The following is a 13,609-nucleotide window of genomic DNA, read 5'->3' as shown; positions in this document are numbered from 1 at the left end:
ACGGATTTTTTGGTCCTCAATCTGGTTCAGTACAAACACTGAGTCGAATACTGGTTTAGTTCAACAGTTGTTTTATTCTGTTGTCCCGGGAGACTTACTCTGATACAGCACAGTTCTGACTCCAGCAGAGTCTCGACAGGTTCCACCAGAGCAAGCAATCTTTCATACAGTGGGTCACATTATTATACTTTACTTTTGAAAAGACATTAACACATCGTACATTCTACACCAATCCCGAGCGAGGCATGTACACAGTTTAAAGTGATGTCCTGGCCTGGCAGTTTGAAATAAAGAAGTCACAGTTCACTGAATGGTTTATAATATAGAAAATATGCAGGTAATGGTTTCACGATCACCTAATCATTATGGTAATGCATGGTAATGTGTTTTCGGATCGCCTATTGTCAGTATACCCTTTGCACTCCACCCTACATTGTTCCACCAGCAAGGTGTGACATCGTGGGTGCCAGCCATATTAGCATTTTACTTCCTGCTGCCTTCAGTTTCTTGAATTAACATGATCATCTCTCACAATATGCAAGTGACTCAGCGATGTCGACATTGCACCACCATTTTAGGCTAACAGGGTCCTCCATTTTAGGTTGGCAGGGTCCTTGGCCATGCAGAGCGAGTTGTTACCTTATTTTTGCATTCTATATTCTCAAGTATATTTGCTGAACTGATTGATTGATTGTAAAGTTTGGAAAAATAGTTCTCTGCTGAGAAATTCCTGACTGTCGCTACTCCAGGATTCTGTAGGCTGTACTTGTGTTCCAGCTAGGCAAGAAGCCAAAGACTTGACCTCTCTGTGTTGGGAATTGGTAATTGATTTGCCAGTCAAGCCTGATATCACTGACATCCACCCGCCCCCAAAAGTTTGGGATTTCCTAGCAGCTACCCACTGCTGGGCTCAAATGAATAAAGTCATTTCAATGCATTCGGTTTAATATCTTAAAAAAAAACCTTATCATCTCAAACTAACATGGTATATGAGAGATACTATTCTGGACAGGTGCTTCATCTGGATCTAATCTGCATTCCCAGAAGCTTATGTGTTCTGTGGCTTTAACTCCTTGTGAGTTGAATTTTACTTAAGAGCGTCATCTTATGTTAAGCTAATCCGAAATGCCTCCTACTGTTGGCAAGTTAATACACTGCACCACGCAGTTCCTTCTGTCCTAAAGGCACTGTTGAGATATAATTTCACGGGCACTGGAAATCCTCTGATAGATTATCCAAGTGACCATTCTTCAGATGTGAGCCTGCAAGTTGAGTGTTGTCAAGCTGTGCTACCATAGTGGATATCAGAACCAAACCTGATACAGGAAACTCATTTTTATCCGGCACCGACGGGACTGGCGTGGTGCCGGTTTATCAAAAAGTCCGGATTACAGAGAGGTATAGTAAAAGGTACGAGAGCTCCGTACACAGCAACAGATCCAGGCTTCCCTGTTGCTTAGCAACAGGTGCAGGAACCCTGGCCACAAGATACAGGCGTCCCTGTTGCTTAGCAACAGGTGCAGGAACCCCGGTTACACAGCCACAGATCCAGGAATGGTCACTAATATGAAGTAAAACTTACCTGAACCTACTCCTGAATTTTGCCAGTTAACAGAGATTTCTGGTTATTTAGGTGCCGGTAAATCGAGAGTTTCCTGTACTTGCACCATTTTCCAGCAAGGAATATTGGATTGCGATCAGGATAAGGAACACCTGAATGATCGATTAAATTTCTTTCTCACTTCCTTGCCTGAGGATACAGAGGCCAGTCATAGCACCCCCACTGCTACCCTTGTTGAGATTAGCTATCTAGGCACAGACCAAGAATTGAATTTGTGAACTTTTGGTCTATATAACTCAGTGCTACACTAATCATTTACTTACACAGTCATGGAGAGAGCAGGGTAGTAACTTTTTTTTGCATATTTCTAACCTTTAATAATGTTCCAGATTTATTGAAATTATTTGGGCTATATAATTACCGTGCATTATTTAAATTTAGATTGAAGGACAGCACTGGTCTTGAGAAGTACAGTATAGTGAGAAGCTTTTGAAAATGAAGCTGAGCAAAAAATATGGAATGCTATCTATTTCACAACAAAGGTGCTCATTGAGCCAATCTTAACCGCTTTTGGAAGTAAACTGATACCAGAAGCAAACTTTCTGTTAGTTGACAATGGAGTGGTATTGATTGAGGACGTGCAAAAAATTGCACCTTGAAAGACTGATCTGAAATTGTGTTGCAATAGGACGATAGAGTAGAAAACTGTAAAGCTGACGGCATGGAAAGTTATTGTTTAAGTATACGTGATTGCTCCAAGTTGCTTTCAGGTTTCTGGTAAGGTTATGGAATTTAACTTAATGAAAGGCTGTGGGCAGGCTTGTTTTAAAAACTTTTGAACTGTATTACAAAGAGCTCAGTGTGACCAGTAGATGGCAATAATTATCCATCGCTCTATGCTTTATATACACGTGAAAATTGTAGCTGGTTGACCCTTGCATGAGGATTGAACAGCTCCCAGATAACGGAAATGTGATATTACCAGAGATGAAACAACATTCAACCTTTTGAGCATCAGACAGGTGTACTCGGCTAACCCAAGTAGAATTAATGGCTACAATAAATATGAGGTGAAGTACTAGACAGACTACAAGAGCTCCAAACAAAAAATTCCATGGGCCAGGCAGTACTTATCCCAATGTACTAAGAGAAAGATTAGATTTGTGAGGCATTGAAGGTCATTATGATGGAGCCGTTGAACATTGGGGTGGCACCAGTAGTCTTTAAATAGGTTAATGTGGCGCCTATTTTCAAAAAGGGTGCCAGAGCAGGCGCAGGCAACTACACACCTATTTATAAAATAATAGAGCCAATTATATTCGGAGTAAACTTTAGAATTGGCTCTCTGAAATAATGTGGTAAACAGCAGTCAGCATGGATTCAGAAAGGGAATGTCTTACCTGACCAATCTCCTTGTATTTTTTAAGGTAGTGACATCCAAGTGGACTTGGGAGAACCCTACAACTACTGTACCTAGAGTTCCAAAAAGCATTTGACAACGTTCCATAAAAGCATTTGGCAACTTTTTAAGCTGAAAACTGGGAATTCAGGGTAATTTTTGGAAATGGGTTAAAAATTGGATGGAAGTTAGAAATTTGTGGGTTCTTTTAGAAGAATTATGTCACAGTGCTGGGTGCTGTGGAAATGGTGAGTGTGTTGCCCTAGGGATCTCTATTAGCACCGCTACTATTTCTAATTTATATCAATGACTTGGATGCAGAAAGTTAATGCGAATTAGTAAAATTTGAAGATGATACCAAACCAGGAGGGACAGTTGATTCCTAAGAGGCAACTCAAAGTCTACAAAATATGTAAGTGAGTGGAACAATGGCAGATACATTTTAATATGGACAAGTGTAAAATACTGAAGATAGGAAGACAAAAATGGGTAACCCCTCCATCAGCGTTATTGAAATGGCTAAAGATGAAGTTGCAAGTTATCAAAGATCCGAGTACAGGAAACTCTTTATTATCCGGCACCAACGAGACCGGTGTGGTGCCGGCTTATCAAAAAGTCCAGATTACAGAGAGGTATAGTTTAAAAGGTATGAGAACTCCGTACACAGCAACAAAGCCAGGCTTCCCTGTTGCTTAGCAACATGTGCAGGAACTCCGGCCACAGACCAAGCGTCCCTGTTGCTTAGTAACAAATGCATGAACCCCAGTTACACAGCCACAGATCCAGGAACTGCCACTAATATGAAGTAAAACTTATCTGAACCTACTCCTGAATTTTGCCGGTTCACAGAAATTTCCGGTTATTTAGGTGCCGGTTAAAAGAGAGTTTCCTGTAGATTCTACACGCAACATATCCGGTGATTGCAGAGCAGCAATCAAAGTAGAAAGAATGCTGAAGTAAACAAAAACAGAAAAATACAGAAATCTGATGAACTGTCCACGATGGCTTGTGTGGAGCCTAAGCACCACTGAATGGCCTGTTCCAGTGCTGTAAATTCTATGTAACTTGGAATCTTCTCATACTTCTTATGGTTCAGGGATTCTTATTTGAAAGCCTTTGTTCTATATCTGTGCCTTATTCTGCCACCTCTTTCTTCACCCATTTATAAAATCATAAAATGGTTACAGTACAGAAGGAAGCCATTTAGCCCGTCGAACCTGTGCCGGCTCTCTGCAAGAGCACTTCAGCTAGTCCCACTCCCCCGCCCTTTCCCCGTAGCCCTGCAATTTTTTTTCCTTCAGGTACTCCAATTCCCTTTTGAAAGCCAAGATTGAGTCTGCCTCCACCACTCTTTCAGGCAGTACATTCCAGATCCTAACCACTCGCTGCGTAAAAAAGTTTTCCTCATGTTGCCTTTGGTTCTTTTGCCAGTCACCTTAAATCTGTGTCCTCTGGTCCTCGACCCTTCCGCCAATGGGAACAGTTTCCCTCTATCTGCTCTGTCTAGACCCCTCGTGATTTTGAACACCTCTATCAAATCTCCTCTCAACTTTCTATGCTCTAAGAAGAACAAACCCAGCTTCTCTAGTCTATCCACATAACTGAAGTCCCGCAACCCTGGAATCATTCTTGTAAATCTTTTCTGCACCCTCTTTAAGGCCTTCACACTCTTCCTAAAGTGCGGTGCCCAGAATTGGACACAGTACTCTAGTTGAGGTCGGACCAGTGTTTTATAAAGGTTTATCATAACTTCTTTGCTTTTGTACTCTATGCCTCTATTTATGAACCCCAGTCTCCCATATCCTTTTTTAACCACTTTCTCAACCTGCCCTGCCACCTTCAACGATTTGTGCACATATACCCCCAGGTCTCTGTTCATGCACCCGCCTTAGGATTGTATCCTTTAGTTTATATTGCCTTATTCTGTCTCGTATAAAGCATTTTTATTGTTCTATTCTACTTGATGCGCTTTAGCACATGAAGATGCAGGATATCAGAAATGTATATTTTTATAAAGCACTACCTGGAAGTTTGAAGTAGCATTTAGATTCTTGTCTACCTTCCAGAAATTGCCTCAGTTAAGTTCTGCATTTCATAGAATGTCCATTGCTGGAGAAGTTGCCATGCGTGCAGGGCTTGAAGAGGAAATTCCACATCTGGGAAGAGTTATTGTCTAGGAACTTTAGGAGATGCTTTGAAAAACCTGCTGCAAGAGCTATCTTAAATGCTAAGATTCTTAATAAAGTACAGGAACAGAGCAGTATAGGAGTGCAGATATGTAGATCTAAAAGGTTTTCAAAATTATAAAAGGCAAAAGTCAAATAGTGAAAGATTATGTCCACTGGTTAGTGAATCGATGGGCATAAAATCATCATTATCACTAGAAGACTGAAGGAAGAAGTTGGAAATTTTTTCACATGGATGGATAGTAGAACATAGAATGCTTTACCACATTTGAAGCAGAGACTACAACATCATATAAAATGGAATTGGATAGGCAGTTGAAAAGGAAGGATGTAGAAGGATACAGGGCAAGGGCAAGGAAATGGGTTTAGAGTAGATAGTTCCTGTTGAAGAACTATCACTGGCAGAGTGACTGCTTCCTGTGTTGTAATTTCTCTGATTCTGGGGGACTGCAGATCTGAAAAGAGGAGGGATTCAATATTCACAAGTGCTGTGTGTAACTCGGAAGAAAGGTTACATTTTAATTGACATGGTAGTGGTTTCTTTAGAAGATTAGAGACACTTTTTTGTGATTGATACTGCATTTTGATTCTAGTAGGTGGCATATGACCAGTTCTATTAAATGGTTTAATGGTGGGTTGGAACCTCTACATATTGGAGAAAATCCTCTGGTATAATGCCTTTGGGACTGTGTGCATTCAGGATGGTATGATCTAGGCTGCATGCAGATTGGCTTTCCCATTTACCTGTAGAACTATAATTGTTCCACTTAATAGGTAATTAATTGTATGTGAAGTGCTTTGAGATGTTTGGGAGACGTGGTAAGGCTCTATGTATGTGCAAGTATTTCAGTCAAGTGTTTTCTTTGAGTCTGTGGAACCATTAATATAGCTTCTGACAAATTTATGGATTGGTACCTTGTACATTGAAGGTGGCAACATGAAGCTAAACACAGGTAGCTCTCTGTATTAGGCCCCTGTGATACCAGGGCTGAACGGGTTGAATTATGAGAACAGGTTGCATAAACTTGGCTTGTATTCCCTTGAGTTTAGAAGATTGAGGGGTGATTTAATCGAACTGTTTAAAATGATGGAGATTCAGTAGGATATATAGAAAGAAATTACTTCCTCTGGCGGGGGAATCCAGAACAAGGGGGGGGCAACATCTTAAAATTAGAGCCAGGCCATTTAGGAGTGAAATCAGGAAACACGATCGAGCCATATCAGCACTGTGGCTACAAGAGCAGGGCAGAAACTGGATACTCTCCGACCAGTGGCTTACTTCCTGACTTCTCAAAGCCTCCCAAATGTCTGCAAGGCTCGAGTCAGGAGTGTGATGGGATACTCATCATTCACCTGGATGGATGTAGTTGCAACAGCACTCTGGAAGCTCAATACCATCCAGGATAAAGTCGTTTGCTTGATTGGCGCCCTTGTCATCGGATTCAATAGTCACCAGAGCACACAGGCTGCAGTATGTACAATCTTCAGGATGCATTGCAGCAACTCAACAAGGTTACTTTGACAGCACATTCCTCCTCTGTGACCTCTACCACAGAGGAGGACAAGAGCAACAATATCATAGGGACACTATTAACCCTAAGTTACCTCCAAATTGCACATCATCCTGACTTGGACATATATCGCTGTTCCTTCATTGTCAGTGAAATTCTGTACCTAACACCATTGTGGCAGCAGTATAACCAAAAGGATGGCAGAGGTTTAAGGTGAAGGCACACACTACCGTCTCAGTACAACTAGGGATGGGCAATAAATGTGGCCTTGCCAGCATTGTCCACATCCTGCAAACAAATTTTTAAAAAATGACGTTGCTGAGAACTGTTTATTTTTAAATCTATTCTGCCTTTGCACACTATTTTCAAAGATTAAAAAAAAGTCACTATGTTACTGCTTCTGATGCGTAGGTTATTAATAACAACATTGAGGTTAACTTAAGTGGACAGCACCTTAATAAGCTTCTAGATAACTGGCGCAAGTAATGCTGTAATTTAAGACTACCATCGTTACCTGTGTTTCTGAAGAGTTGAAAGTGCTGTTGAGTTTGGTGTGTGGCAAGCTGAACAGACATCAGTAATATGTTTCCTCATTACCAAATAAATGATTGTGGCTATAAAAAGACTAGTCCATTGCAAACATTTGGCACATAATCCTTAAATTCAGATGGGTTTAGAAAATTTGAGGGTTTTGATTTTACAGAATCTTTTAATGATATTTTAGCATATATGGAAACTTTCCTGACCTCATTGAAATAAACTCAAGCTTCACTGGTTTGGGGACAGATTAAAATTGCAGAGTATGATTTTTTAAAATTAAATAGGTTTTTCCTCTATTGCTCTGCTGTCTACCAAGGAAGCCATTATAAAATGTGGTTTTGAAACACATCAGAATGGCAGTGTTTACTTAGCTTATATTTACATTTTGGGTGGTGTTTTGTGAGACCATTTATATTGAAAGAAAACTTATAACAGTGTTGGGAAACTGAGTATTTTGTATGTGGACAAGGACTTGCATTGAATCAATTATCTTCCTCATTTGTACATAAACAGCAAAGCAGAGGCATTTCACTGAGGGGCGAATCTGAAGCATTACATGTTTAGGAAATTCATGTGCTTAGTGATTATATGATCTTCCCTTGCATCAGTGTATAGTAGTGCAGTTATACTGCCCATTGGTACAAAATGAGCAGATTCATTATAGCTGAAAGAGCACTAGTTCTGCATTTTGCATCGTTAGTGAGACACTTGGAGTAGGTAAGGTTGCATTAATTGGATTTTGTACAGTTGCAAGAAACCTAAATTTTGAAAATTTCTAGGTCGGATGAACTGTCTTAAGGTTTAATATCAAAGGTTTTAATGATAGGAAAAGAGCTAGTGGGTAAGTTAGCTGTTTTTTTACTTGAAAAATGTCACCAGCAACTGGAGGCTAGTGAGCAGAGCTCTGTTAATAAGTTTATGTCTAAGTACAGGGCTTTGTTTAGTCTCTGGTTGGAGCGAGCATTGCAGTTCCAGACTTGCCCCTGTGCCACTAAAACTTATCCGTGTGTCAAATCAGTATAGCTACACTTTTAAGACTGCATTTGCATTACAAGTTTAGCGTTGATTCAAAATGGTTTCAGTTTCATACCAATGCTAAATTTGTGTACTACAAATGGATGTTAAAGCCCAAGCTGACTTCAAAGTAGAGTGAGACGCCCTCCTCCAGTGAGTCTCATTCCACTTTGCTCTGGTGTCAGGTTAGGCCTTGACTCTAGATTCAGCCTGTATTTATACCGTAACTGCAGTGTCAGTGTGATGCAAAACCACTTTGCACTGATGTTATAGTTGTAGTGTAAATGTGCCTTAAGTCTACTAAAAGTACACTTTCTAAAATCATGCCACTTATAAATGCTGGTACAAATGGTTTGCAGTACTACATAAGAATCTTGTTTTGCACATCAAGCATATGCACACTATGGTCTGATTAAAGTGTAAACAGCAAGACTAATCAGTGCCATATGCTTTGTGGACTTTCTTGTGTGCTGATATGGCAAAATCATTTTTTAAATACCATCTTGCATTACATTAAAGATGAATGTGTTCAAGAGTCATGGTCATTTAAAAAAATAACATGCTGTGTAGCTTGCAGGGCTTCTATTCTGTTTTGCTTTATTTAATTTAATCCCTGTTAATGTCACATGTTAGATATTGTGTTTCTCCCCTTTGGAAAATTATTCATCTTATTGGGATTTGAATGTAAAGAACGGGCTACTGGAACAAACTCTTTGTAAGAGCCCAACTTTGTACTTTGCCTTTCATGTTCTTAAAGTAAAATAGCTATTTGAAAATGTTTTCTGAATGAGTTCACTTTAAATTTTTTATGTAATTTTGCTTTTTAGAAAGGTTTTCAACAATTATGCTTTACTACTCAATTCTGGTTTGATTAAGCATTTATTTAATTATTTTTGGCATTTTTAATGCTTCTTTGTAGTCATTCATCTTTTACAATCATAAAATATTGCTTTGTTTTAGGAAAAGAACGAGTGTTCAATACTCCGCTCTGTGAGCAAGGTATTGTGGGATTTGGAATTGGTGTGGCCGTTACAGGAGCTACAGCCATTGCAGAAATACAGTTTGCAGACTACATCTTTCCAGCCTTTGATCAGGTATGTAATTGTTATCACAGAGTGAATTACTGAACACCCAGAAACTTAGAATCCCTGTAGATTTATTATGTTTCTTCCTGTTTCAACGCATGACATTTCAAAACCTATTTGAGTTAACCATATAACTTTCTAAAGCATGCTAGCTAGATGCAAACTTAACATTTAATGATGCTTTTATTGTCTATTCAGGTGACCTTCCAGCACAATAATAAAACTGCTTTCTCACAAAACTGTGAACCTGGTGAGAATGGGCACTGTAAACCAGTTTCTGAGATCAAGTGACATTATGCTCTGCCATATTTATGACTGAAAATACATAAAGATTTCCTCGCTTTATTCAGTCATGTCTCTCCATTATACTTTTTGTGCTTTGTGCCTTACCACCCCTGTTCTTGACACTATCCAACAGCTTGCCTTTTTGATTCAGAAAAAAAAATGCACTTAGGATGGGCCACTTTTTTGTTTTTGATTCCTGTCCATTTCATGCAACAGTTGAGGTAAATTGAAAACAGAAAATGCCCTATAGCTACTACAGGTAGACTATCCTTTATCCGAAAACCTCGGGACCAGCCGTGTTTCGGTTTTCGGAGAATTTCGGATTTCGGAAGGTGGGTCGGCAGGGGTCGGCGGGGGGTCGTGTGCACGAATTACGCTGACGCGCAGCGTAAGTCGTGCGCATGACCCCCGCCGACCCCCCCCCCCCGCCGACCCCCCGCGGACCCCCGCCGGCGCCGACCCCCCCCCGCGGACACCCGCCGGCGCGGGGGGTCGTGCGCACGACTTACACTGACGCTCAGCGTAAGTTGGCGGGGGTCGGGGTCGGCGGGGGTCCGCGGGGGGTCGTGCGCACGACTGACGCTGACGCTCAGCGTAAGTCGGCGGGGGTCGGCGGGGGGGTCAGCGGGGGTCGGGGCCGGCGGGGGTCCGCGGGGGGTCGTGCGCACGACTTACGCTGACCGAAAAAACCTTCGGTTTTTAGAGGGTTTCGGTTTTCGGAAGTCCGGATAAAGGGTAGTCTACCTGTATATACAATTTATCGCATTCACTTTTTTAATGCTGCATTGGGTTGTGCAATATGCTGTCTTTTGCGGTTCCTAATTTCCCCCCTTCAAAGGAAGAAAAATTGGAACAAAACAGCATATTGCATAAAAGCAAAATTTGAAAGGTCAATTTTTCCCAATATGCTTTATTTTTCCCAATATGCTTTATTTTTTTTCCTGAGTATCTATTTCAGTAGACTTTGGAGATTAACTTTTGCAGAGCTTTCATTTCATTACCTGGCACTGTAATAGAGTAATGAGCGCAGCCTCTGATAAAGAGTACTCACAAAAAAGCCACTTGTAAACATAACATTCACTGAGCTTTTTTTGTGAATTGATACTTTGGGATAACTTGTTTCCAAATGCTAGTTATTTAGTTTTATTACTTTGTACTCATTTTTAAATTAAAAAATTGGCATTGGTTGGTCAAAAGCAGCGATTAGTGGAGCCAGGGGGATTCATTGAGGTTACTCATTGAGCCCTGATTGTCAATATTCTTCCTTATTCATTGAATCTCCATATTAAATTAGTCATCTACAGGAAGAAAAGGGGAGGGAATCACCTTGGACCAGTTAATTTAAGACACTCATGTCCTTTTCAGGTGCTTTGAACAGATGATCGATCTTCTCTCTAACATCATAAACACCATTTTAATCATAGGAAAATATTGAAAAATATTTTTAAATGCTGTAAAATAGCTATTGTTTATAGTAAAACTTCTTCAAAACTTCAGCATAGTTCTGAGTTCTCAGTTAAGTTTTGGTTTAAAACAGGTGAAGGGGCCAAGACAGCAACCCAAGGCAGATTGCTGTACAAATATAACATGGCTGAAAATTCTAGGGCTTCAAATAATCCTTCAAATTAAGGACTTTTTAGTGAGAAAGTTGAATCACCTACCAGGTTACAAATTGCCAAGAAGCCTGCTAACTATCCTCTCCAAGGCACACACCGTCCTGACTTGGACATGGCCCCAATTTTAACTCCAGGTGGATTCCCCGCTCAGGCCCGAGTTAAAATTACAGTTGGGTCTCAATGATGTAATCGCGCTGCAACATGCATATGTAAAGAAGGATCCTGTTGGCTCCGGGTGCGTGTCCTTGCTGCCTGCTCAGGAGAGCAGGTTAAAATTGCAGATGTTGCGATCATGGCGGCTTTCGGACAGGTCAGAGCTAGGGCAATTTTAACTGCCCACCCACCAGGTTTCTGCTGAGCGAGGGTTAAAATCGCCCCTATAATAACCGTTCCTTCATTATTGTTGAGTCAATATACCGGATTCACTTTCTGATATCATCATGGAAGCACCATCACCACAAGGGCCGCATGGGAATAAGAAGGCCCACCACCACCACCTCAGGCAAGCTAGGGATAGGCAGTGAGTGCAGTCTTGCCAGCATCGCCCATGTCCCATAATCATTGATGCTGATCCATCTGGATTTTTCTCCATTATTTTCTCAAATTTAGTTTATTTGCAACCGTTGTTATGTTCCTTTGCATTTCTTATTTCTCCATTTTGTGATTTGCACTTTAATTTTTTTTTTATACAGTTATTATAATAGTATGTCATTTATTTTTCACTTAGTGATTGATTATGCCAAATGTTAGGATCAGGTTAAGGGGAAAGTTCCTTGTCGCATAAAAGTACTATTATATGTGTAAAAGGGTTAATTTGAAGTTATTTCATACAGTAGGTTGTGCTCATTGGCAAGATCCAGGATGCAGGGATATTTGCCAGCTTGTGAGAACTGCCCTGTCAAAAGAATTATTGATTGAAAAATGGAAAAAATAGGATTTAAACATTGCTATTTAACTGGTTTTGACAATTGATTGCCAGCATATTTTTAAAAAATCTTTGAAGTAGTGTGTTTGCTGTATTATTCCATTCTTCTTTGCTTAAAATAGTTCTTTAAGCAAAGAAGAATGGAAATTTCCTGTTCAACAAAGTGGGCTACAAATGACATTAAAACAAGTTTATATTGGGAGAACATTTCATAGTATAAACCATATGGGGGAAAAATTCAGTTGTTTGCGCCTCTGGTTAGCGCCTTAAGAGGGTGCCAATTGGGGCGCAAATCAACTAGAGGCCGGGTGCGGCGAAGTTTGTGCCGCTCGCGAAATTAACTAGACATTTTGCGGCGGCGCTAAACACTACCGCCACGGTCTCCTGCGCCGGCAGATTATGATGTCAGTCAAGTGCGCAACGCCCCGTTAGCGCCCCGGACCGGATATTGCGTGGCGCCTCCCTGCCTTACCGCCTGCCGTTAGCAACGACAGGTTGAGGGGAGCGTTATGCTGTCAGAAAGGGACTAGGGGAGCGCTATCTAAAGGCGACTGCTTCCTGCCTTTTTTTGTCGGTGACATTATTGCACCACGCATTCTGAGAGAGAGAGAGACTTCTGGAGAGATTCAACGCTGTGTAAAGGAGTTTTGAGTACTGAGCAGCACTTTGCGAGTTCATTTTGATTTGCCCTTCCTTGCTTCGCCGGCGCTCTGAGGTAGCGCCTCGCTCCTCGGCCTTTGCGCCTTAAGACAGGTGTGAAGCGCCTGATTTAGCGCTCCAATCACCTCCAGGGGCGATAAAAGCCAAGTTTGCTGCTGGAGGCGATAATTAGCGCCAGGCGCTAAACTTTGCACACCGCCAATAATGGCGCCCCAAATGGAGCGATACCGAACTTTTCCCCCTATATGTTTTTATCTAAGATAATGTTACTACCTAAAAAATTGCAAATGTGTTTAGCTTACATTTTCAGCTGGTGTTTTATTTTTGAAGGTGAGGCACTTAAATTATTCTTGTGCCATATATGAAAATGAGGTAAATGAACCAATAATGATTCAGTCATGTTAAGTGTTGGTTTTAGAAGCCTGAAGATTGTAGGGAGGAAATGCATCACAAGTGACTTGTAGTAAAACTAAATGATTTGGGGAAACTTGCATATCAGATGGAGAATTCTCCGGCCAATTGAAAAAAAATTGTTGGAAATAAGAATGTAACATACAAAAGGAGAAAAGGCCACTCAACACATCAGTTGTGTTTCTTCCACAAACCAATAACAAGCTGCTCTATAATGGACTCTACCCAACCCTTTTAATCTCATTAAAAAGAAGTTTCTCACTGTTCCACAAAGGTAGATTGAGCAGATTACCTGCCCAACCTTATATTCTACATGGCTTTCTTTGTTGGCATGATGTTTCAAAGATCCCAGCAGCTCGGAAGCAATTCTGTAGAGCATTTGATCATCGCTATCTAGTCTTATAACTTTCAATCTC

General features: G+C 40.8%; 1 protein-coding gene across 6 annotated transcripts in view; it reads left to right on the top strand.

Annotated features, from left to right (window-relative positions):
* bckdhb (branched chain keto acid dehydrogenase E1 subunit beta) overlaps nt 1–13,609 on the top strand; it is a 536,758-nt gene that overhangs the window by 89,537 nt on the left and 433,612 nt on the right. For all 6 annotated transcript variants that reach the window (XM_085997678.1, XM_085997676.1, XM_085997679.1 and 3 more), the window contains exon 4: nt 9,172–9,305. In XM_085997678.1, the coding sequence (XP_085853804.1) occupies nt 9,172–9,305 (134 nt within the window). The remainder of the gene's footprint in view (nt 1–9,171; nt 9,306–13,609) is intronic.

This window comes from Somniosus microcephalus, chromosome 9 (genome assembly GCF_052327205.1).
Source record: "Somniosus microcephalus isolate GS21.2 chromosome 9, FLI_Smic_1.0, whole genome shotgun sequence".
Classification (NCBI taxonomy): Eukaryota; Metazoa; Chordata; class Chondrichthyes; order Squaliformes; family Somniosidae; genus Somniosus; species Somniosus microcephalus.
The sequence above is the reverse complement of the archived record's forward strand: the minus strand, read 5'-3'. Positions and strand labels throughout refer to the sequence as shown.